The 27,666-nt window shown below is 39.0% G+C and overlaps 1 protein-coding gene across 4 annotated transcripts in view; it reads right to left on the reverse strand.

The window, feature by feature from the left end:
- Nucleotides 1–27,666, reverse strand: part of LOC122218574 (cytosolic beta-glucosidase) — a 131,752-nt gene that overhangs the window by 94,917 nt on the left and 9,169 nt on the right. For all 4 annotated transcript variants that reach the window (XM_042936791.1, XM_042936790.1, XM_042936789.1 and 1 more), the window contains exon 2: nt 6,633–6,860. In XM_042936791.1, the coding sequence (XP_042792725.1) occupies nt 6,633–6,860 (228 nt within the window). The remainder of the gene's footprint in view (nt 1–6,632; nt 6,861–27,666) is intronic.

The raw sequence follows: 27,666 nt of genomic DNA on the forward strand, positions 1-27,666 counted from the left end.
CTCATATTTTAAATACTAAAGTGAATAAGGAATTCTGCATAGACATTCCTTTTTTTTATTTCCAATACCTGGGTCCCCTACTAATCATCTGAAACTTACATTTGTGGCAGAAATGAAAATGAACTTGAACAGCTGAGAACTACAGAAATATGTGATTTCTTTTGCCAGCTCAATCTCTTCTTGTTAAACCTCGAAGACTTGACATTTGAAAGAGAAAGGCTGTGTAACAATTCCACTTTGTAAAATATTCTTACAGTTTGGGAACATAGGTTTTACACGTTTCCAAATGTCCTCTAATCAAGCTTTAGAATAGGAGTTAGAACACAAAAAACGGGGTGCCTTGTAAAGGATAGTGACAAGGGTTTTTCCAATTCTTTACATGCTCTTTGAGAAAATGTTTAAACAGAAAAAAACAAATGATGGCCTTTCTGAGTTAAAACAGTTCCAGTTGCTTCAACAGATCACTGCACAACAGTGAGCAACCGCTTATTGAAATTCTGCCGACTGGAAGCACCTCCTGTGCCCTCTTGTTCATGGAAAAGTCTGTAATATTAATCAGCTATGACTTTACAAAAGCTGGGGGCAAACATAAAGAGCTCAGTGCTGGGGCACGTGATCCTCACATGAGATGTGCATGAGTTATCTTCCCACATTGTGCAAGTGGCCCCAGTATCTCCAGTCTCATCACCACCCCCCTCCAGCTTTTCTGCTGCCCTGTTCCTGGATAGTTGATCTATAGTGTGCTCCATGTACTTCTGTATATATCTCATATTTGTTTTAAATAGCTTGATATGTTGACATAGCGGTACAGTAATCCTCTATCTGAAAATCCTGGAGGGAAATGTGTTCCGAATTTTTGGATTTTTAGAAAGGAAATACAGAGCAAATACCATATACTAAGTTAATACCCTCAGTGGGTCTGGATCAGTCTCACTCAATATTTCTGTGTCATAGACTCTAAGTCTAAAGTTCTCTTTTGGCCAGCAAAAGAGCAGACGCAGGATTAGAGCGGGAGATGGCTAATGTCCGGGAAAAGACAAGAGCCCCAAATAAGGGTCTTTGCTGGGTATTTATTAAGATCAGAAGGCTTACAAACGTGATGGGCATGTACAAAGAGACAAAGAAACTGTCAACATTAACTTGGGGATGTGAGGGAAAAGGGGGAATTTGAAAATATACAGTATTTGGGGTTTGGGTCAATATAAAACAAAATCCTGGCGCTGGGTAGATGGGCAGGTGGTTGTTAATGGCAGACAGGAGGTGCTGTGCTTGTTTATCTTAGCTAGCCTAGGGGATGAGACAGATAGGGGAAATAACCTCAGGGTTAATAAGCCACCTTTTCTTTTGTTAACCATCTCTGCTCTGAGCTGCATCGCCTGCAGCACAGTACTGGGCCCTTTCCTCCTGTGAAAGCAGCTTTTCTGCTATAGTACTAAATTGGGGGTGCTTCCACCCTGAATATCTAATCTTGTTTATTTCATATACTTATGTATTTGGCACCTTTGCGCCTGTTCCTATTTTGGGCCTTTGCCCCTCCCTCTCTATTCTGGGGCTCTGCACCCCCTCTCTATTTTGGGGTGCCTGTGCACCTCTCTATTCTTGGCACCTTTGCGCCTCCCTATTCTTGGGTGCCTTTGCACCCCCCTATTTTTGAGGTGCCAATCTGGTTTACCCATACTTGAGTATGAGCATTCTATAGCTCTGTATTTCTTTATGCCTTGTTAACCCATTGGTGTAAACCTGGGGGATTGCTAAGCATATTCCCCACATTTCTGCAATAAACTATATAAATATTCTTACCAAGTGAAATCACCTAACATTGTAAAAAAATTTTCACAAGGGTTGGACGTCCAAAATATATAAGGAACCCGTAAAACTGAGTATCAAAAAACAACCTGATTGGGGTGCCTGGGTGGTTCAGTTGGTTGAGCATCCAACTCTTGATTTCAGCTCAGGTCATGATCTCACGGTTCATGAGTTCAAGCCCCACATCAGGTTCTGCACTGACAGCAGGGAACCTGCTTGGGATTCTCTGTCTCCCTCTCCCTCTGCCTCTTCCTCTTTCTCTCAAAAATAAATAAATAAATATTTTAAAAAATAATCTGATTAAAAAATAGGCAGGGAACCTGAATAGATACTTTTCCAAAAAAGCCATACAGATGGCCAAAAGGCACATGAAAATAATGCTCAATGTCACTAACCATCAGGAGATGCAAATCAAAACCAGGATGAGATAACACCTTACACCTGTCAGAATGGCTAGTATCAAGAAGTAGCAAGTGCTAGTGAGGATGTGGAGAAATAGAAACTCTCATGCAGTATTAATAAGAATGTAAATTGGTGTGGCCACTATGGAAAATAGTATGGAGGTTCCTTAAAAAATTAAAAATACAACTACCACATGATCCAGCAATTCTACTTCTAGATATTTACCTGAAGAAAACAAAAACACTAATTTGAAAAGACATATGACCTGCTGTGTTCATTGCTGCATTACTTACAATAGCCAAGATATAAAAGCAACCTAAATATCCATCGATGGGTGAATGGATAAAGATGTGGTGTCTGTGTCTGTGTGTCTGTGTGTCTGTGCGTGTGTGTGTGTGTGTGTGTGTGTGTGTGTGTGATGGAATATTACTCAACCATAAAAGGGAATGAAATCTTGCCATTTGTAGTGAAATGGATGGACCTAGAGGGTATTATGCCTAGTGAAATTAGTCAAATTCCATATGACTTCACTTATACATGGACTCTAAAAAACAAATGAACAAAGAAAACAAACCAGAATCAAACTCAGATATTGAGAACAAACTGATTGTTGCTACAGGGGAGACAGGAGGGAAGATGAGCAAAATAGGTGAAGGGGATTAAGAGGCATAATCTTCCAAGTATAAAATCAGTAAGTCATGGAGCCATAGTGTGCAGCATAGGGAATATGGTCAATAATATCATAACAACTTTGTATGATTACACCTGGTAACCAGACTTATTGTGGTGATCATTTAGTAATATATATATATATATATATATATATATATATATATATATATATATGTTAAATCACTATGTTCTATACCTGAAACTAATACAATATTGTATATCAATTATTCTTCAATTTAAAAAAAGCATCAATTCAGGTTAGCTTTTGTTGCCAAATTATTTTTAAAATTAAACTTGCTAAAAAGGATTCAGTATTCAGAGCTTTTTGGATTTTAGAATTTCAGATAAGGGGTTATGGATCTGTATTACAAGTTGGCCCGGGGAAGTGTTGTTTTGTTGTGTGTGTTGTTGTGTGTGTGTGTGTGTGTGTGTGTGTGTGTGTGTGTGTGTGTTTTCAAGTTTTTCCATTGTTTACCATCCAAATGGAAATTCAGTGAAAACTCCAAACACCCAGAATCATGGACTAGAGCAGTGGAAAGAGTTCTGGTGATGTGGTGCCTTTGCTTCATTTCACCAACAGAGAAATTGTAGCACAGGGAGTAGAAATGGTCTAGTGAGGCTAAAGAAGGTTCTAGAGTAGATACTACATGTTTGACATTAGACAGACCTAGGTTGAATTCAGCACTAACTAAATTGCCACCTTGGCAAATTTATACCCAGGCTTCCATCCCAGATGGTGATCCATCCCAGATCACCATTATTCCCTGTTTAGAGAAGCACCTCACCCATAAGGGTATCAGGAGCATTAAATCAGCAAAAGCAGGGTGCAATGTTCGGCACACTGAGCTATACATACTGTGTGCTCAAGAAAACACAACCATTTACTAGCTTTAGGGCTATTTTTATGATTATTATTGACCTAATTCACTTAAACTCAGTAAATGTTTACTGAATTCCTCCTTGTAAGACACCATACTGTTACGCGGGTGAATGAGGCAGAATTATCTGCCCATACACTATAGGCAATTCAAAGAAGTACTTAGCACAGTCCCTGACACACAGTAGATACTTAAGACACATTTGTTGAATTGAATTAAACTCAAGGTGCTTATAATCTAACAGGGGATATAATAATGCTAAGAGTAAAAAATGTGAGAAATACTCAAAGAGGTTTATGATGTGCTATGGGAATAGAAAAACAAAGACGTATTCTGTCTTCGAACAGGGGAGAGTATAAAGAAGAAGAAACATCCATGCTGGCCTTACCAAGAGGGTTGATATTCAGTGGGTATAGCCATTCCAGGCAGGAGAAAAGAGTTTAAGAAAATTCCTACAGAGGTGGAATATTGCATAGTACGTTTAATAAGTAGTGGGTTATGTGCTTAGGGAATTACATAGAACAACTGCATGGGTCGTATGCATGAGGGAATTTCAGCCTGCAATGCAACAGAGGTGAGTTAAGACTAAGTCAAATGAAACCTGAAACGGTGTATGAAGGAGTGTGCACTATACATCGAGGCTTGGGATTTTGTACAAAGAATTAAAGGGCAGAGAAAGTGTGAAAGTAGTTAGACCCAGCATGGGTATATCAAAAAGTCCTTGATGGGAATGATAAAGAGCTAAACCAGGGCAGAGGCAGAGAAGAGGGCCAGGAGGGAGAAGTTAAAGAGACATAAGTGGAATGGATCATACTTAGCAACCAATTAGATGTAGAAAGCAAAATAAGAGGAGATTCAGAGATTACTCTTAGTTTTTAGACTTTTGGGGGTATAATGGTGCCAGAGAAGAGAGAAGGTTATAGATGATGGATGAGGAAGGCAGAAAATTATTAGTTCACTTTTAAACTGAACAACAAGTTAATGTGTGTTCAAGGCAGGAAAAGAAAACTGGTCTGTGATGTCAAGAAACTAGACATTCAACCAACAGGAGTTAGTCAGGGGAGCTAATGTCTTTAGATTGGGCAATGGACTTGCTAATCTTGTGTTGTCCCTTATCTGAAGTTGCAGCTGCATTTCACAACCTACAGATTCCCCCACCTTACATAAAAATCAACATTTGCAAGTACATATGCCCACCTAGCAATTGTTGTCACAGGTGGTTCTTACTATGTGGGAAATCAGGTAACTTACCCAAAAAAGAGCCCCTGAGGATCAGTGAAGGCACTGCAGGCTGGAAGCGGGATGAGGCAAGCAGGGGCCTTCATTCGGGTTTCTGCAAGTGCCCACCTTGCACTTGCAAGACCCTGAGAGTCAACGTTTCCTTGGATTTTGCACCTTGGGCACATCACTTGCCTCACCTAGTCCCAACCCTAGGAGTAGTGTGAAGTATTTCCCAGGACAAAGTAGCAACAAAGATTCTTTATTAAGAAGACTTTATGTTGTAGTACAGGGGTCACAAAACTTTTCTTGTAAAGTACCAGGTAGTAAATATTTCAGGCTTTGCAGGCCATATGGTCTCTGCACCAACTACTCAATTCTACCAAGGTAATGGGAAAACAACCACAGACTATATGTAACGAATGGGCATGGCTGTGCTGCAATAAAACTTTATTTACAAAAATGGGAGTCAGGCCAAATTTGGCCCTCAGGTTATAGTTTGCCAGCACTGTTGTGTGGAAGGAGCTAGCTAGACCTTAGGTTTAAATTCCAAACCCACCATTTACAAAATATCTGGATTTGGATGTGTACCACTGTAAAAAATGTGATTAATTATACCTTCTCCTCATTGATTGTGGGGATTTGAGAAAATGTATTTAAAATGTCTCATAAATAACAGGCATTCAAATAGGGCGGTAGTCTTTTTTTTGTAAAGTTTTTATTTACTTATTTTGAGAGACAGAGAGAGAGACAGAGAGAGACAGAGAGAGACAGCATGAGTCAGGGAGGGGCAGAGAGAGAGAGAGAGGAAGAGAGAGAATCCCAAGCAGGCTCTGTGCTGTCAGCGCAGAACCCGATGCGGGGCTCGAATTCACAAACAGTGAAATCATGACCCAAGCCAAAATCAAGAGTCAGACACTTAACTGACTGAGCCACCCAAGCACCCCAGGACAGTAGTCTTTTTAATTACAAAGCTCAATAAGAATAATAGCTAACACTATTTGAATGCTTTTATGATATACAAGCTACTATGTAAATAATGCACTTTACAGAGTTAATTTCACTTAAACTTCCCACAACTCTTGGAAGTAGGAACTATTATAGTATTGCTTTCTACTTGTGGGGAAACTGAGTCATGAAAAAATGCCCAAGAGATGCTTACATAGATAGTAAGTGATATAGCTGGCACTTAATCCCTAATTAAGTGAACTTCACATGCCTTGGTGCTAATCTCTTTGCTAGTTAATTAGCTCCACCAATTCAGCTCCAACTGAAATGCTCCAAATCTTCTCAAGTTCTGCAGGGCTTTTCATAACTCATCACAGCCTAACACAACTGAAAACAGTTTAATACATAACTTTTGGAAAATTCACCTTCAGGTAAACACTCCATATCTTACATCAATGAAATACTTATTCCCACCCCCTGCCTGCCCATCTATTTCGCCCCTCCCAACAAATATCTCCAGTTAAAGGAAAACAGAATATTATTAAGAAAGCTAATGCAAACCTATTTCAAAAAATTTATCCTATAATCACCCTAAAAGCTTGCAATTTCAAAGCTAGGCTGCAGAACAGCACACTGGATTAATTATGCCAGACTGCAGCAATAACCTTGAATTAAAGCTGCAACCTTCTATTTTTAAGAAACACTTGCCTTTCTGGTTGATGAAACCTGTCGTCCCATCAGGTAACAGACGTGACCAGGAAAGAGAGAAGCGGTAATGAGTCAATCCAAGCTGTTTGATACATTTCAAATCTTCCTCCCACAGAGTGTAGCTGCCACAAGCTACATCGCCAGTCTGGTTCTGGAAAACTCTCTCTCCTCCCTGATGGGTGAATGTGTCCCAGACACTAGGGCCTTTTCCATCTGCATCCCAGCCTCCTGAGAAAAAGAAGAAAATGAAACGGTTACACTCTTGACATCAAGAGGCATATGTGGAATGTAAATATTTGTCGCCAAAAGAACATACCTCATTAACTCAATGTACCATATTTATAACTTTAAAATATGCCTTTAAAATAACATGCATGAGCGAGTTATGTGTTTAGCTGTCCTTGATCCCTGAAGCTGACTGGTAGCAAATGAAAAATGATTGCATACTGCTGCTGCATCACAGGCTTTCATGGTTCATTTTCTGAAGATTTCCCAGCTGGTAAACAGAGGCAGGCCCCAGCTTATGAATGTCTGAGTTGAAAATATCTCCTCCTGGCCATGACTGACACGTCTTGTCCTTGCTGTGCCTGATGGAGTCTCAGGACCTTGTCTTTGGCCCTCTACACTTGAACCCTATTTTCTGTTAGTTACCACTGGAGCCTGCAATGGTCCAGTCAATTATTGTGGGGAGGGCACTAGTTTCTGCCGCTGTTGACATGATATTAGTGTCCTACATTCATTCATTCATACCTCCATTAATTCCACAAATGTTATGTGTCAGGCTCTATGCTGAGCACAGGAGATACCAGGGCGAACTCTGCTGTGCTTCCTGTCCTTGGAGAAGTTAGCTATGGGCAACTGCAAAACAGCTGAGGTAAAAGCTTTGCCAGAAAACCAAGGAGGGGCATTTATCCAGATGTGGACTAGAGTCGGGGGTCTCTTAGAAAAATGACTTTTAGACAGACACCTAAAGGAAAAGTTGGGTCATCAAGATGAATTGCTGGGAAGTGGGGGTGGATACAAAATAGAAAAAGGGCAGCTAAGATCCAAAACCTCACAGGAAAGAGAGAGTGTTGCACATTAGAAGAACAGAAAGTAAAAATTGCATTAGATTTGGAATATCTGTACACATAGAAACGTTGTTTAAAATGGTAGTTAAAATGCATTCTATGGTATAAAGGAGTAATTTTAAAAATCTCGTGACTCCCTAATTCCACTTCTAGGTACATACCCTGGAGAAATGCTCATGTATTTTCACAAAGAGATTATATGAGATCATTGAGGCAGAGACGTCTGTACTAACAAAATCCTGGAAACAACCTACATTCTACCAACAGTAGAACAGATCATTAATTTGAGGTATAAGCATACAGAGGAAACACTAATCAGCAGTTAAGGGAAATGAATCAGAGAGTAACCCTGTGCTACACTCTGAATGTTTGTATCCCCCAAAACTTACGTTGAAATCCTAATGGCCAATGTGAAGGTATTAGGAGGTGGGATCTTTGGGAGGTGCTTCAGACATGAGGGTGGAGCCCTCATGAATGAGTTGGTGCCCTTGTAAGAGACCCCAGAGTTCCCTAGTCCTCTGTGCCATGTGAAAACATAGATATCTGTGATGCAGAAGAGGCGCTTGCCCAGCCACTCTCACCTCAGACTTGCAGCCTCTGGAATTGTGAGAAATAAGCCTTCCAGTTTATGGTGTTTTGTTATTAGACTCCAAATGGACTCAGCCTCAAAACTATGAAGTTATACAAACAAAAAAACTGAGATTCAAAAGAATGTATCCAGGGATAAAGAGATGGAATTCAGAATTTTAGGGCAGTAAGACTATGCTACATGATAATGTAATTGTGGATATATTTATCAAAACCCATAAACTATGAACTTTATTTAATAATACTGCATCGATATTCATTCATCAGTCGTAATAATTGTTCCACAGTAATGCAAGATGTTACTAGTAAGGCAACTAGGGGAATGGGGTATATGGAAACTCTCAGGATTTTCTGCCCAATTTTCCTGTAAACTTAAAATTATTCTAAAATATGAAGCCTACTGATTTTTTTAAAGAATATATACAATACGAAAAAAAGAACATATACATTTATCATGTTTTGTATATTTTTAAATATGTAAAAACAATCCGTGTATTTTCTGAATATATAGATACAAGGTAAACGTATAACATGCCTGGGAATGGTCAATTCAGGCTAGTGGTTACTGTTGGGGAGAAAAAGAGGGTAATGGAACCTGGGAGGAGTGTGACTGCAATTCTTATGTTTCCTTCCTTAAACTGGGTTAGGAGCATATGGGTAGGTATTTATTACATTATTCCCAACCCTTTTTTTTTTTTTAATTTTTTTTTAACATTTATTTATTTTTGAGACAGAGAGAGAGCATGAACAGGGGACAGTCAGAGAAAGAGGGAGACACAGAATCTGAAACAGGCTCCAGGCTCTGAGCTGTCAGCACAGAGCCTGATGTGGGGCTCGAACCCACAGGCTGTGAGATCATGACCTGAGCTGAAGTCGGACACTCAACCGACTGAGCCACCCAGGCGCTCCGATTCCCAACCCTTTTAATGTGTCTAAAATATTTCATAATTATTTTATTTTAAAGTGTATTTATTTACTATTTTGCAAGAGACTGTGTGCATGTGTGTGTGCGCGCATGTGTGAGCGGGTAAGGAGCAGGGAGAGAAGGAGAGAGAGAATCTCAACCAGGCTCTACACTATAAGCATGGAGCCTGATGCAGGGCTCGAACTCACGAATTGTGAGATCATGACCTGAGCCAAAATGAAGAGTATGATGCTTTAACAGACTGAGCCACCCAGGTGGCCTTCATAATAATTTTTATATAAGAAAGGAGGTCACAGATAGAGTAGACTAGACCAAAGCAATTACAGGAAGGTCTTTCAGGTCTCACTTAGCATCTACTTACTCATATTGTGCATACAATTCAAACAGGATTGGGTATTAGGTTTTGGACCCACACAAGGATAGCATAGGCTATAAGTTATGGGAGGGGACCATGGGGAGACAGAAGAGGCTAGTAAAAGGAGGAGCTCTGACAAGAGCAAAAATGACAGTTGAAATCAAGTAGGATACTAAGTATCTATACAAAGAAATCATGAATATTAAAAATTACTATACTCTGGAGTCATAATATAGAGGCAAAAAGCTATATACATTCCAATGGCTCTCAATTTATGTCTATATATGAGGTTTAGAGGGATGGGGGAAAATACTGATATCCAATCTTAGAAGGAAACAGGTATGAATACTAAAATACAATTTAGTCAAGTATGGTGCTCATAGTTTTGGATAAGTGATTTAACAGATGAAGAGCTTAATCTCAGAGAGTTTAAGCAATAGTGTTCTAGTAAATATTAACAACTGGCTATACATTTAAAACTGTGGGGGCACCTGGCTGGCTCAACTGGTAGAGCATGCTACTCTTGATCCTGGGGTTGTGAGTCCAAGCCCCACATTAGGGAGAGAGCTTACTTAAAAAAAAATAAATAAATAAAGTATGTGTACATATGTTAATTAGAAATTTTATTGACCCAAAAGCCATGTAATACACAATTTCCAAATAATATGTAATGCTCTTTCTATAAATTCCATATGGCCAACTGATTCTCATAGAACGCTCACTTAGGTTTTTGCCAAATTTTTATATTGGTAGCCAAGCTATGGCTGCGACCTAACAAATGTGTGTAGTTCTCATGTGAATGTTAACTGATATGTTTGCTTAAATTAACAGGCAAGATAAAAGGAAAACAACAGAATTTCACTTGTTCATCAGTGATATGAGCTACGTCTTCACTGAATTGGATAATGTTTTCAAACACTGGAAAATTTCCTCAAACATCAGTCCTACTTACAATGTAACGCTACAGATGTGACACACTTTTAACTTTACTCTGAATTATTAAGATTGTCTCTATCACTTTCTTAGGTCTTGACAATCAACAAAACAATACATTAAATACTGACTTGGCAGCACTTGGCCAATTCCTACAGTGTTAATACTTCCACCATGGCCAAAGTCAAGCAACCAGGGGGATAGCACTGAAGGTGGGTGGGGAAGAGATGAATGGCAGCCCAGCATTATATAGTATTTCTTCTATACAGATACAAGAATAAGCTAAGTAACCTTGGGTTATTTACAGGGGCATGGGGAATAATAAAATTTAGTAAATTTCTATAATTTAATTTTGAATCATGAATATGTTAAGAATCAGCTCACAAAATTGCTGAAAGCTTAACAGTAGGTACTGGTGAACCAGTACAAGCTGGCTTCCCCAGCACTGGTAAGTGGCTTGTCTAAGAGCACACTGGTAGTAAGTAGCAAAGCCAAGTTGTATTTCCAGATCTGCCCGATTTTGAAGTCTAAGTCCTTCCAATGAAATATGCTACTTTTAGTAACAATTACTCTGAGTGATGAAGGAAGAGTCAATTGATGCCTGTGCTAGTCAATTTATAGAGCCTAAGAAGTGCATAACATGATTTATTATACCTTTTGGAAAATACTCCATTGAAAGTGCATAAAACAAATTCTGGCAATTTTGAAAGGTAAATGTCAATTAGTAGGAAAATGTGGAGCAGCTCATCCTACACGTACACTAGTTAGAGCATATCTAGGCAATATTGTTTCCACGAGAAACTAAAATTTGAATTTTAATTAACCATTATAATTGATATTTTGATAAAAAAACATATAGTGGGTGGGACCCATCAGTACATTAATGTAAATTTTGCTGAATTAGTGGTATCAATAACTCACTTGTTCACTACGGATTTTCTCTAGATGCAATTATGTCCATATTCTAAAAGTGTGACTGTCCTTTATAAGGAATGAGACTACCATTTTCAGATGGACTACATACCCTGAGACATCCTTCAGACAACTACAGTTTCTGGATGAAATATAGGAACTACATTTTTAAGTGTGCCATTGATCTTGTGGGATGGTAGGTAACTCAAAAATAAAGTGAGTGAGGCAATTCAGAAGCACAAATGAATAACGAGGCAGGCTTTTGTCCTGAGAGCATCTGCCAATCCCAGATGATGTGAGCTGCCATTTTAATGGCCTTCTGGGACCAGGCAGAAAGGAGCAAAGTCTAAATCTTATCAAAGATGGGAAGCCACATGAAGATGTTTACATAAGGCTGGCAATGGAAGGACCCCACACTCTAAATAAGAAACAAACCCTACCTGAGAAAGAGGCAACAAAGCAACTAGCTTGACACAAAGTTGGGTGGAAGGGAGAAATGACTCCTCAATGTCTGCACCAAAAAGCCAACCCTCCAACCATTAATCAAGTGTGATAATGAAAAAAGATACTATCACACATATGAGCTCTCATTGGATATTGAAAAAAAATTTCCTCTCATTGGATATTACAGGAGGATAAATTTCACCAGAATAATCATACATACCAAGAGAGAAAATTCTAGGATCCAGGAAACAAGGAATTCAGCAGAAAAAGATCAAGAAAGGGTATGTCTGGGCTAATGGTAAAAAGAGACCTCCAAGGATACAGCTGTGCAGCAAACCCAGGGACTAACCAGCCCATGTAAGCATGTCATAAGCTATAAGAAAAAGTTCTCCAAGAAAATTAAACTCATAGAATATCTAGTATGATTTTTTTCAAGTATAAATTTTTATTATGGAATTGTCAACATGCACAAAAGTAGACAGAATAATACCGCGAAGCCCCATGAACCCGTGGCTCAGCTTTAACATTTTCAACATGGTGCCAATCTTGTTTCATCTGTATCCATTCAAACTCCTCCATTCAATCTGTAAACATTACAGTATATGCTCTGATAAGAATATTTTTTAATTGTGGTAAAATACACATAAAACCACTTAGCACCTTAACCATTTTTTAGCGTAAAGTTCTGTTGGATAGTTCTGTGGCATTAAGAACATTCATACCATTGTGGGACCATTACCACATCCATCTCCAGAACTCTTTTCATCTTGTAAAACAGAAACTCTATAACAAGTTAGCAGTAACTGCCCGCTTTTTATGCTATTAGAATTGTGCATAGGGTCAGTGAAAAGCAGGGGGCTAAGGGAGAGAAAGTGGGCAAGTGGGTAAATCCTCACCTTTCACATTGAGAAGTCAATAGATTATGCCTACAACAGGACAAAAATCAAGAACTGGTAATATAAGAATGTTTAAAATATAGTGGTCAGGGTGCCTGGGTGGGTCAGTTCATTGAGCATCTAACTTCAGCTCAGGTCGTGATCTCATGGTTCGTGAGTTCCAGCCCCACACCCAGCTTGCTGCTGTCAGCACAGAGCCCGCTTTGGATCTTCTGTACCCCCTTCTCCCTAACCCCCTCCCCCTCAACTTGCACTCTCTCTCTCAAAAATAAACATAAATAAATAAATAAATAAATAAATAAAAGTCAATACCAAAAGGATTACCTGAAAGAGTTAAAGGGGCTTCCTCTAGAGAGAGGAACATGGAAAGGGACCAGGCATTGATGGTTTCTCAGTCTTATTTTACTCTTTAAATTATTTTATTTAATTTTTTTAATGTTTTTATTTATTTTTGAGACAGAGAGAGACACAGCATGAGCAGGGGAGGGGCAGAGAGAAAGGGAGACACAGAATCTGAAGCAGGCTCCAGGCTCTGAGCTGTCAGCACACAGCCTGACGCGGGCTTGAACTCACAAACCCGAGATCATGACCTGAGCCGAAGTCAGACGCTCAACTGACAGATATAACTGAATTTCACGATATAAAAACTACAATGGCTGAGATGAAAAATACACCAGATAGGAGTAACAGCAGATGAAACACTGTAGAAGAAAAGATCAGTGTACTTGAAGACATAGCAATGGACACCCTCTAAAATGAAACATGAGGGGGAGAAAAAAGACTCGAATGTAAACAAAGGATCACCGACCCCTAGGACAACTTCATTTAGCTTAATATACGTGTAATCAGAATCTCCAAAGGAGAAAAAGAGGAAGGGGTAAAAAAAATTTTTTGAAGAAATAATGACTGAATTTTTAAAAATTTGACAAAAACTATAAACCTACAGATCCCAGATCAGTGAATCCCAAGCACAAGACAAACGAAGAAAGCTATGCCAAAGCATAATCACGTTGCTCAGAACCAGTCTGAAGAGAAAAATCTTAAAAGCTACCAGAGGATAAAGATGTGTAATGTCTAGAGGAACAAATATAAGAATACAGTAGTTTGTTGTCACAAGCCATGCAAGCAAGAAGACAATGGAGTGACATCTTTAAAATAATGAAAGGGGAAAAAAAAATTTAACTAGAATTTTATTCCAGTAAAAATATGTTCCAAAAATGAAGGCTAAATACTTTTCCAGACATACAAAAGCTCAAAGGATTCATCACCAGCAAACCCTCAATGCATTAAAGCAAGTCCTTCAGGCAGACGGCAATGGATACCAGATGGAGGTACGGATCTACACGATGGAATGAAGAGCACCAGAAATGGTAATTACATGGGCGAATACATAAGATTCTTCTACTATTCAAGTCTCTTTAATAGATAATTTATTGAGTAAAGAAAAATAATCACACTGTAATATAGAGTTTATAACATATGTAGGCATAAAACGTATGGCAACAGTACACAAAGGCCAGGGAGGGAAAAATAGAAGGATGTTGCTGTAAAAGTCTTTAGTTATGCATGAAGTGGTATAATACCACTTGAAGGTAGACTGTAGCAAGTTAAAGATGTATACTATAAATCCTACAGGAAACACTAAAATAATAAAACACAGAGTTAGAGCTAGTAAGCCAAGAAATAATATATAATAGAGTCATTAAAAATAAGTTATCTGAGAAAGGCAGGAAAAGAGGGAAATGAGAATAAAAGACAGATGGAAGAAATCGAAAACAAATAGCAAGGTGGTCGATTTAAACCCAACCACATCAATAATATCATTAAATGTAAATGAGTCTAAACAATTGAAAGAGATTATCAGATTGGATAAAAATGCCAGACTCAGCTACATACTCCCTACAAGAAACCCACTTTAAATATAAAGACAAAAGAAGGTTAAAAGTGTCAGGGCGAAACAAGACATACCATGCTAATTCTAACCAAAGAAAAGTAGCATCGTTATAATGATAACAGGGTAGATTTCAGAGCAAGAATATTACTAGGGATAACAAAAGTCATTTCACAAAATTAAAGGGGTCAATTTATCAAGAGGACTTACAATCCTAAATGTTTATGCACCTACTGACAGAGATCCAAAACTCACGAGGCAGAACCTAACAGAACTGCAAAATATAGACAAATCCACAATTGCATTTGGATATTTCAATTAAAAAGACCAACAAGACTATAGAAAAATGGACAAAAGATGTAAACAGTTCCTTCACAGAAGGAGAAACACATGGCTAGTAAACATTTAAAAAAATGTAAGAGATCATTAAAAATCTGGAAAATGCAAATGAAAACCGCAATGAGATACCATTCTACACCCACACAGTTGGCACAAATTTAAAAATTGGGCAATATCCAGCATCAGAGAGATTGTTGCATGGCAGCAATGTTTATACACTGCTGGTAAGAGAGCAATACGGAAATATTTAGTAAAGTTGAAGAAGCACATAAACCAAAACCTAATAATTCGCATAGCACCATATATCCTGTTACTACAAATGCAAACCGGGAGACATATATATCCATGACTGCAACAAAACAACAACAAAAACCCACACTGGATACAGCTGAAATTTCCTTTTCAGGACAATTAATCAATAAATGAATAAATAAACTATAGAACAGTCATACCATGAAGATTATACTGGAGTAAGGAGTGAATGAACTACATGTATACAGATCAACATGCATAAATCTCCCAGATATGATATTGAGAGGGAAAAAGCAAATTACAAAAAACATACAATGATACATTTCCATTTGTATAATATCCAAAACATCTCAAACTCACAATCTAGCTGATATCAGACAACTAAATTCTTAGACTACATCAAGATAACAGTTGCATTAATATATTGTAAAAACACTATGAGAGAATCAAGAAGAAAGCACTGAAGAGTTACTTTTGTCATTGGGAGTCAGATAGACTTGCGCAGGAGAAATACTTAAGGCAAGTGTTGAAAAATGAGTTAAGAGTTCTCACAGTGGACCTGATAAGGGAAAAAGCAAATGCATAATTCAGTAGCAATGCTGAGGGTGAACTGCAGAAAGAACGCAGTAGAGACACAAAGACCCCCCAGTTAGCAGGTCATTGCAATATTTTTTGGTAAGAAATTATAAGCTTCTTTTATTTATTTTTCTTTTAAACTTTTTAAACAGTTTTATTTATTTTTGAGAGACAGAGAGAGACAGAGCACAAGCGGGCAAGAGGCAGAGAGCAAGAGGGAGACACAGAATCCAAAGCAGGGTTCAGACTCTTATCTGTCAGCACAGAGCTGACACAGGTCTCGAACCCACGACTGTGAGATCATGACCTGAGCCGAAGTCAGATGCTTAACCAACTGAGCCACCCAGGCGCCCCTATTTTTTTTAATTACTTGGAAGAAAATAAATTGTCTCTAAAGTCCTCACCATGTTAGGACATAGAAGGGATTCCCACAAAAATGTAAAATATTGATTATCACCCACAAACCTAAAATCAAAGATTTCCAAGGCTTCCAAGTATTATGAAGATAGCACTCTAGAGTCAAGCATGGGTGAGTTTAAATCCTGTCTCTACCCTTTACTTCACTGCTCTGTACATACAAAGTGGGAAGATAGTGTCTACTTCATGGGGTTCTAGTAAGATCAACTCAGCGAAAGCAAAAGCACTACTAGCAAGGTACGTGGCAGAAGGTACAGGCTCAACAGATATTCTTTTTCTTCTCTTCTAGATGCAACGCAACGAACACTAACTACATTTACACAAAAAGTGACCAGTTGCTCTTTTTTTCTTCTCTCCATGGCCTACTCTTGATACCAGAGGACATACAAAGGAATCACTCTAACTAAAAATATTTGCAAACTTGCCTACAATTAAGATTCGTGTCCATACTTGCATGACTAGGTCTATGGGACCCTTGGCTTCCTGATTTGGAAGACATCATTACAAGTGGGGCCGTGTCACTTTCACTTTTGCCATGACAATACCCTCTGAGAGGACATAGATCTATTTGGACTTCAGTCCTCTGCATAAAAAGAAACCACGTCAGATACAAATAAGTAAGTGTATGAGCATATGTGTACGTGTGTGTGTGTGTGTGTGTGTGTGTACTCTTGCTTCAACACCCAAAACTGACATTGCCACATCACCTCTTTTTAGAAGTATTCCCTGACTCCACATCAGACCAACGCCCTCCTCAGTGCACACTCTGTACAATTAACACATTATGTTGAGTCATCTTTAAAAATACCTTTGTCTCCTTTCCACTCTGAGCTCTGTCAAGGCAGGGCCCAGGTTTCACTCATTTATCTATGTCTCTCGTGTGCCACAAATGACATATGGAAATACAGGTTCCCAGCTATCTGAACTTAGAGCGTTCCTAGGAAATCTTTCGTAACCTGAAATGGCATAAAGTGAAGAGTATCCCCTGTTGGCATACCACGTTCCGCTTTTACGAAAAAAACCATGACCCCATTACCATACTAATGCAGAGCAGTGGCATAACATAAACTTTCAGAAAGCAGGGGCTACCTGTAGTATGTGCTAAGTAAAATGGCTTCTGTGAGGTGTGTTTAGCATTAAAAATAAATATTGATATTTGCTATCTCATCAATTCACAGAAATATGCAGAAGATATTTTAATGCTCATAAGTTATTGCAAATTATTTGAGAAATGAAATGTGATTAAAAATTCAAGTAATTGCCATTTATAAGTTAGGACCTGGTGTACTTTCAGACAAAAATATGTTTATTTTGGCAATTAACATTCAAATGTATTAAACATAACTATTCTATGTGGAACTTTGAAGTTGTGGTGAGCAAAGGTTCCCTGATCTACTCGCAGCATTCGGTGTCCAAAGCTATTTCAGAAGGGACAGGGCTCCCAAAGTGACAAGAAAAAACATTATACTCTATGGAAATATATTTCAATATCATGTCACAGGAGGGTGGAGGGTTCCAGAAAAGTTGTCTCCAAGGAAAAAAAAAGGAAAAAAAAAAAGAGAGAAATGAGAAACTGATAAAGCATCCGATGTGTCTGGCCAACAGTGTGGGGATGAATTAGTGAAAGAACCCCAGAACAGGAAGCCATCAACAACAGCCAATCATTAACTCTCAGGCAAAACAAAACCATACACGAAAAGAAACTCAACCGGAGGACGTTAAGTGGCTCACTTGTGCACAATTTTTATATAAAACAGTGATGTAAAAACTGAATGAAGATTTAAACAAAATGTGTTATATAACAAAATGGGAAAAAATGGAGACGAAAAAGTTTGCTTTGTGAGTATGGTGCTACAGCAAGCTTAAAAGAAAAAATAACTCATCTTACAAAATGGGAAGTCACAGGGCACCTGGATGGCTCAGTCGGTTAAGCATCGACTTCATCTCAGGTGATGATCTCAGAGTTCGTGGATTCGAGCCCTATGTCAGGCTCTGTGCTGACAGCTCGGAATCTGGAGCCTGTTTCGGATTCTGTGTCTCCTCTCTGCCCCTCCCCTACTTATGTTCTGTCTCTCTTTGTTTCTCAAAAATAAACAAATATTAAAAAGAAATTTTTTAAATAGGAAGTCACTGTTATATTTTCAACTACAATATCAAATAATGACTATGTATGCTATTTAGAAACACAAAAGTAAATACTAGAACAAGATGATAGGACTCTCGGCTTTAGGGAAACTAAGTAAGAAGTTGAGAGTAGTGACATAAAAGATCTTTCTTGGTTGTTGGGTGTTATAATTCTCACAGCACTATCTGAGTTTTTAATCTAAGTACATGTTATGAAGACAAAATTAAACATTAAATTTGGAATTACAAGAGAAGAGAGATTGGAGGCCTAAGTCTACCCTGTTTCCAGGTTAGGAGTGGTAGAACACCCAGAGGCATGTGATAATGTCCAAGTGTGCTGTCCATCGTCCCAGGGACTGGGCTGCTACTGATACTTAGTGGCAGGGCCAAGAATGAAGGCCTGCCCAGTGCAGAGAAGCCACACACAAAACCAAGAAATGCCAACAGCACCTCCACTGGGATACCCCGCACTCAATGGGAAAAAGTAAAGAAAAAATAAATGGGTGGGGGTAGAAGGAGGAGGGGGAAAGCAAATGGAAACCATTACATAGAAAATATAAAATAATAATATGGCAGAAAAAAGTTGAAACCATGGTAACCATAAACCCATTAAATAGTCCTATTTGAACAAAATAAAGGTGAAGAGGAAAAATATTTACCATGTAAATATTGATAAAAATAAAGTGGATTTTGCAATATTAATATTATATTAATTATATTTATTGATTGTATAATTATTAATGTTATTATATAATTAATAATACATTAATTCTGACTGGCTCATCAGAAAATCATACAGCTCTTAGTCCCAGAGTCATGGGTTCAAGCTTCAAGTGAGATGAAGAGATTACTTAAATAAATAAAACTTAGAACAATGTAAAAAAATGAATATAAATAAAAAATCATATGGGGCAAAGAGTAATACTCTCATATTAATAAAAGTTATAGCCCACCAAAATTATATAGTAATCACGAACTTTTGTGCATCTATCAATACAGTTTTGAAATATACAAGAAAAAACCTGTGATAAAAACAGGGATATACTGAAAACTCCACTAACAGGAGAAATGCTCTCAGAAAATGACAGAGAAAGAGAATTTGATTAACATAGTATATAAGCTTATTCTCTTACAGACAGATGTCTCTGTATGACTTTATATACATAGGTGTATACGTATGTATGTGTATATAACATAAGATACAGACAGACATATGGGAGAAAAGATTGTTACTCAACAAACAGAAAATTATTTTTCAAATACCTTGAAGTATTAACAAATATTAGAATTCATGCAGGCTACATTCTCTGACAATTAAACATAAAAGGAAGAAAGGAAAAAATGAAGAGAAAAGGAAGGGAGGGAGGGAGAGGAAGATTAACAAGAAAAAAATAAGTCAATGTATTTTTTTTTTAATTCTAACTAAATCTTGCAGTAAACAGAAAATAAAGGCAGAATGATCGTTAAGGGGAAAAATGTGTTATTAACATTATCTTAAGAAAAGGCAGAAACCTGAAAACAAACATCTTTAATGCAGCTAAATGCTTCAGAACAGACTTTCCCTAAACAGATGGAAGCTCCAGCAAATGGCTGGAGAGCAAGTGATGAACCAGAGCAGATAGCTTCACCTGTACCCAGGATGCTAGGCACTCCACAGCAATGGGCAGGACCCTGAGGAAGCCACAGGCATGTCTAGGAGAAAAAGACTTCCTTCTAAATATCTACCATAATCAGATGTCATGAAACTGCCTTAAGCATTTTCCTTTTTAGGGGTGCCTGGCTGGCTCAGTCAGTTGACCTTGCGACTCTTGATTTCGGCTCAGGTCATGATCCCAGGGTTGTGGGATCGAGCCCTGCATCCGGCTCCATTTTGAGTGTGGAGCCTACTTAAGACTCTCTCTCTCTCTCTCTCTCTCTCTCTCTGTCTCTCTCTCTCTCTCTGCCCCTCCCCTGCTTGTGCTCTCTCAAAAATAAATAAATGTTAAAAGCAAATGTTTTTTAAGCAAAGACAGAAAATCTCCAGCATACAATAAGCCTTAATATCACTAAGCCCACCTGTGTTTATTTCTAAAGAGAAGACAAGAGCTACCCCCACCAAGTGTGAAGAGACAGTGGGCCAAAAAAAAAAAAAAAAAAAAAAAAAACACACAAAAAACAAAAAAAAACACATTATATATATTATTTTTAATATTTTTTAATTTTATTTTTGAGAGAGAGGGAGAGAGACAGAGTGCAAGGAAGGTAAGGGCAGAGAGAGAGGGAGACACAGAATCTGAAGCAGGCTCCAGGCTCTGAGCTGACAGCACAGAGCCTGACACAGGGCTCGAACCCATGAACCAAACTGTGAGATCATGACTTGAGATGAAGTTGGATGCTTAACCGACTAAGCCACTCAGGAGCCCAAAAAAACAAAATTATTTTTAAGAGTGTGCCCTGAGGGGCGGCTGGCTGACTCAGTCAGTAGAGCATGTGACTCTTGACCTCAGAGTCAAGAGTTCAAGCCCCACATTGGGCATGGAGCCTACTTGAAAAAGAAAAGAAAAAAAGAAGAAGAATGTGCCCTGAGTGTGCCACATGTGGACTGCACTGTGTAATGTATAATAGAACGTGGATGTAACTTAAGTACTGATTTAGTAATTCGGGGAAGTGATAAATTCTTCTAGAAATAAATGGTGAGAGGAAATATTTCAGTCCTCCTTGTGGGACTTGACCCTTGAACTCCAACTCTGCACTTGTCGTGTTGTTGTTTTCTGATGATCCTAATGTCTTTAGCTACAAAGGCTTCTCACACTCCCCTTTCATTTACTTTAGTCCTGTTTAACATATGCAGCTTTTTGTCTTAACTGCTTTTGCCTCTGCTATTCTGCTATAATTATTCTTATCTTTCAATTAAGTCTCTTTGCATTCAGCCATTGATGCATCGAAACATGCTATCTAGTGAAAGACACTTTTCTCTGTCTTTGAAGAAAAACCCCCACGCTTCTCTTCATCCATCAAAGCACTGCGGTAATCTGAACCGGCTTCAGCTTCTGATTGCCGCTATGCTAATCTGAGCCCCACTTGGAAGAATGGAACAGTATACTGGAAAAAGCATCATGATAATAATAATAGCTATCATTCATTAAGCCTTACAATGGCACAGGCACTTTGGCAAGCACTCTACGTCTGTAGAGAAGGAAAAAAAGTTTTCCTCGACCCTCTTAGGGTGCCTGGCTGGGTCTGAAAATTAAACTGACAAAGACAGAGGGGCACCTGGGTGGCTCAGTCGGTTAAGTGTCCAACTTTGACTCAGGTCATGATCTCACGGTTCATGGGTTTGAGCCCTGTGTCCAGCTCAGTGCTGACAGCTCGGAGCCTGGAGCCTGCTTCGGATTTCGGATTCTCTCTCTCTCTCTCTCTCTCTCTCTCTCTCTCTCTCTCTGCCCCTCCACCACTTATGCTCTGTCTCTCTCAAAAATGAACATTTAAAATTTGTTTTTAAAAAATAAACTGACAAAGACAGATTAATAGGCAAAAAGCATGTATTTAAGTTTTACATGCCCTGGGAGCCTTCGGAGGAAATGAAGACGTGGAGAAATGGTTAAACCTGAGTATTTTTATGCTAGGTTTGGTGAAGAGTGGACAGTTGTGGGGGAATATGATAGGTCACGGAGCATGAGGTAAGGGGAGGAAACTGGGGGAAAGTCGGCAAGGTCTATTTATTCTGGTTCTTCTCAGTGTCCCTCTGTCTTCAAAGATAAGGATGCTCCTTTCCTGCAGGTGTAGGGAAGGCGCCTCTCACAAGAGCATTTTATGACCTCTGTCAGGGGAGAAGTGGCAGGAGGCCACAGCGACCTTCCCACTTCTGTTGTTTTGGTGCCATACCATGTCCTGAACTCCATCCCACAACTTTCTACCACTGATATCAACCCCCACTTAAACTGGAGGAATCTGAGTTTTCCTTAATTTTAAGGATTTAGAGGAAAGCTTAGGTAACTGACGAAAGTGAAATCGTAAGCCAGGTGTCACTGAACAGAGACTGTGTTCTTATTCACATTTTCTATAAGCATACGAAATTTATGCCTTATGATCTCTGTGACCTCAAGCAATTCACCCCACCTTTCTGTGCCTCTGTTTCCTCATCTTCAAAATGAGAGTGATAATAACACCTGGGTCATCCTACTTCATAGCATTGCTGAGAAAATTTATCGGATGTATTGTTGCAGTTGATGCATTTAGAACTGGCTCCCTGGGATGTAGCGTATAATTGTTGGTAATAAACGGTTTTCGTACCCACTACTCTAGCCTATACTGTCTCTCCTAAGAGGAGATCTCAAAGTAGCTAGTCTTTTTAGGAGCCCACCTTGTCTTGCTGGCCTCCTCAAGGTTCTCTTATCAGGACTAGCGAACTGTGTTGCTGCCCTGGTTCTTCGGGCTAGGGACCACCAAGCCTGTTGGGCGTGCAGTGTATCCTGTCTCCACAGTGCTGCAATTCCTCTGTTTCCTGCACTCAGTTGTCATTCTGGACTCTCAGCACCCTAAGAAGGGCATTCGTCCTGTTCTAGAACTTTGGGGCAGGAGGAGATGACTCCTGGACAGCATGCACTGTAAAAGCTATCCCCCAGGGGCAAGTATTTTTCTCAGTAGCCTTTTTTTCTGTTTCCCTTTAAAAATAATAATAAAGTTCTTTTATTACATAACTGTGGGACAAGGGATCAACCATAAGCGCTTAAAATGCAAAAGGTGCCCTACATTTAAACCTCTCCTGCTCAGAAGAAATACCCCTTGCAACATTTAAATCCTTTAACTTTTTCCTCCCTCTTCCACATGAAAATTATAAACAGCACCATGCTGTTAATCTGTAACTTCCTAGTGGCATCATGGCAGATATAAAATACCCCCACAAAACTTCAGCCTCTAGGAATTTGCCTGGCCTGGTTCCAGTAGCAAATCAACTCAAAGATTTTATAAGCAATAATTTGCTTTTCATTATTTTCCTATCACCAATCAGATTTTCATTGTACAACACAACTAAACAAAGAAAGGAGGGTTGGGGGGGGGGGGTGACTTCCTAAATCTACCTCATGAATTGCTCCAAGTAAAGGACTCTGTTTGCCAGTTAAATACAATGGCCTTATTTTAAATAATTCCATGTTAATATATGTTTTCTAGAATACCTTTATAAATCTGGCATTTGTGCAAAGGGGCTAATGGCATCCTTTTTTTGACTAATAGAAATCACATTCTTCAGAGTCAGCTGAATCTTTTTATCATACCAACAAATATTTATGGATCACACAATGCTGCAGATACGGAGGCATGACTCCAGACTTTAAATCCTGGTTCCCATTTCCCAAGAGAAGTGAGAAGAGCTGGGAGTGAGTAAACGTGGAGACACTGACTTGAGGAGGGATGGGTCATGTCCAGATATTTGCACCCTAAAGAATTGTGAGCCCACTAACTAATTGGGCAGGAACTCCTGACAACCTGCCTCAATAGGAATTTGAGGGGTTTTTTCTGTAATTAAAATTTTTTTTCCAGAACTCCCACATACTAATTCACCCCGGATAACTTCACTTCGTTGAGTCTGTGTCTTCATCTGTGAAAAGGGAATAATTACACAGGAAGTGTGTAAAATGTCCGGCATGGTGCAAATAATAGTTGTTAAAGGGGGGGGGGGGGGGCAGCCCTTATTGTTATTATTCCTGTCACTCCTGTGTTAGCAAGCTTTTTCTATATGTGGCTTTCATGTTTTCAAACATCTCATTAGACTTGCTAAGGCGTATTTAGACACATGCAATATACCCAAATGCATTTAATGACAGGGTATGTCGGAAAGCAGCTCTGCTATAGCTTTTGTCTTTTAGAAAGATGCTCTTCAGAACCAATGTATCATAGAAATTAAAAGCCCAACTTGAGGTATTATGGAGTCATAGTCCATTGCCTGGGGAGAGCAGAACCATACATCCCCTCCAGACAGGTCTACCCTCGGTACCGGCGGGTCTTACTAAATCTGTATGTGATCTAGGTTTTGTTGTATACTTGAAATGGTTAATTAGAAGAGGTAGGGGAATCTGAAATGTCACAGCAAGTGCCTCCTGGCCCACTGTCACGTTTCATGAATTCTAGTGCGGAAGCCATTTGGATTAAGCAGTGACCCAATCCAAACAAATTGCTTCTGTGCCTCTTATCTCCTATCACCTATTTATGTCCCAATACATCTGCATTGTGTGGCTCAGGAAGATCCATTAAGTCCTTGGGCAGTGTTTACGGCTAGTTTTTTTTATTATTATTTCTTTGAGGTTCAGATTTCTCACATAAAGTGATAGAAAACTACTGTACAGACAGTACATGTTAACATTTTTTAAAAGAAAGGGGAAAAAAAGAAGTTATGTATAAGATTCGCAATTTCAGTCTGGGAATTCTCAGAGCAACCCTGTGGGTGAGAGACAATAATTTCTTGTAGGTTTTAGGTAAAGATATAATTTACCTTTATTTGCAGACACAAAACTCTAAGAAAACATTATGTGCCATCAATGCCTCTGGCTTTAAAAATATTTATGAGATTGAAATAGTTACCTGGAGGCAGACATTTCCTTCCAATGTCATAGGTCAGGCACATTGGCTAACACCCCAGATGATATTGATGTACCTTGAAAACTTAAAATAATGTTTATACCATTTATTTATTCATTCATATATAGAGCACCCATCCTGAAGTATCTGGGACACTGAACAAGGTTTACATAAATCTGACTGTTTTTTCCTCTGGGCCATTTGGCTCAGTCTGATAGACCATAAATATTCAATAATACTTTACAATGACAAAGCATCTTTTATGCAAACATCTCTAAGCACATTATTCACCAATATTACAATCTCCTTTTTAACCTACTGGTAAAGTCACAGAAACTAATTGACTTTCTTCAAGGTCCCACTGCAAATTGTTTATTTTGTAGATCAGAGTCCAGGTGTCCTGATCCTAGCCACAACTAAAGGGAGAGAAAACAAACAAACACATTTTTTAGGTGCTTAGGCTGATGACCTACACTAAATATTTCTAAATTGAATCTATTAGGCAAAACGTCCTCCTTAAAGATGTTAAATGTTGTGATGCATCCAACTGAATTTTACAACTTTTGGTCCAATTTGCCCACGGCCAGTTACCATTTTCAGAGCCCCAACAATGACCTATTTTAATTGAATCCTGCTACAAACACTTAAACTTTCACTCTTTAATCAAATCAGGTTTCTAAATAGAAATTAAAGTTGGAGCAGAACAGCGAAACTTTTCATGGAAAGGTCCAGTTGAAGTAATGGTGCAGCTGTAACACAAAATACCGCAGCAAAGTGTGAAAAGCTGGGAATTACTCCGAGATTGGGCCAGTCTCAAACACGTCAGGTAATGCAAGTGAAAGAAAATACTTTAAATTCATTATTTTACATCTTCTTTACGTTAAAGTAAGGCAGCTTTAGTATAGAGGATTAATAAAATGGCAAAAAAAAATTGAAAGATTTTTAAAATCACTCGCAACCATGACTGCGTTAATAACACATTTACAGACTCCTAACCTCAGGAAGAGTAGTTGACCAAGGGCCCCAGCTCTGAGCCCTGAAATCCTCTGTCCCAAGTGCTGGCCTTTGCACTGAGGCCACACTTTCCTGGGCTGACCTCAGCCAGTGCTGAGTGTGGTGAGGCTACCATGACAAGCCTGTACCTGGGAGATGGGGGACTTCCTGACAGGTGACTTTGGCTCAAGGACTCCCTGAAGACCTGGCTGGGCTTTCCCTTGAGCTGTCATGCAGTCTAAATGCTTCATTCAAAATTCCTTCTTCCTTCCCTCTCTCCTACACTTGTCAGACCTGCATCCCAGCCTCTTCCCACTCCAGTTTCTCTCATGGAGAATAAACTTCTTGCATGATCAACACCATCCTGGCCTCTGCTTCCTGGAGGACCCAGTGTGACATGCCACCTGATGGCAAAGACGATGGTGAGGACGATGGTGTTGATGATGGTGGTGGTCATGATGGTAGTCTAAATAATAATAAGGATTAACATCTACTGAGTTTGTTTGTTTTTTTTTAATGCCAGGCTGCATGCTAAGAGATTACTTGAGTTATTTCATGCACTATTCCCAATAACCTCCAAAAGGTAGATATTACCCACCTGAGAGAAGTAAGTCTTAAAGAAATTATGAAACAAAAACAAGACCACATTGCTTATGAAAGTCAATAAGCTAACTTATTCAAATATTTTTATGTTTGTATCACATATATGAAGAGCCACTGCATCAACTCTGGGTAGTTGGGAAAGTTTTTCCAAGCCCTTAAAACAAACAAAGGTCAAGAAAACGAGTCAAGGCCAAGTAATTTAAACAATTGGGACCATTAAAACATCCAAAATAACCATACCCAGTCTCCAATTTTAGAATTTATTGACACTATTAAACAGACCACTTAATAACAAACTAATGGGCTTTTTCTAAACGAAACAATTGGTACAATAAAATGCACTTAAAAAGATTTATACCCCATAAGCATCTTTCTGAGAAAGAACACCAGCTTGGAACTTGTAGCAGCTTGCTAATTCAAGAACAGAACTTTCTGATGGCAGCAAATGCCGTTTAGAATAATTTGAGGTTTCTTTGACTCATAAACGAATTGACTTTGCTCGAGGTCTCCCAGGAATCACTGGGTCAGTCTTCATTCTTAGGAGATGTCTGCTGATGTCTCAAAACAACTCCCTGAATACAGAGTTTTCTGGACTTTTCATGTTAAAGTCTGATTGTGGCAGCTACAAAGTTTCCACAGTATGTCAATTGGCAGTACAAAGGGGTATGCCATTGGTAAACCCCCAAAACTCTTAATTTAATTATTAACTCATGTCAGGGAACAAGGTCCTCCAGTACATCATGGAAACAGACCTTTTGTGACTCTTCTGGCACAATTTCTCTCCAAAGTCATCATCCAACATCAAGCCAACCATATCACAGTTTTAGTGTGGTTGCATTTTGTCTTTAGTTGAGCCACAGAGAGCACACTGGGGTGACCCTGGCAGATGCTTGTCTCAGCTGTCTAATATCTATGCCGAGAAGGCCTCAGTTCTCCCTTCACTAAATCAGTTGGACAAGATTTATTGTATACCAACATTTGCCAAGTTCTCAGCATTGCGGGGAACCAAAGGATACATTAGAGTCTCCATCACCTCCATCCCCATATCTTGTTTTTCATGCAAACAAAGTAGGCAATGGTCAAAGCCCTTTGTAATATTTCCTCCCGTGAAAGACCCCTAGTCTCCCACACTGTGTTACAGAGTGGTAGATGCACATCTCT

The sequence above is a fragment of the Panthera leo genome, chromosome B1 (assembly GCF_018350215.1).
Source record: "Panthera leo isolate Ple1 chromosome B1, P.leo_Ple1_pat1.1, whole genome shotgun sequence".
NCBI classification, from domain to species: domain Eukaryota; kingdom Metazoa; phylum Chordata; class Mammalia; order Carnivora; family Felidae; genus Panthera; species Panthera leo.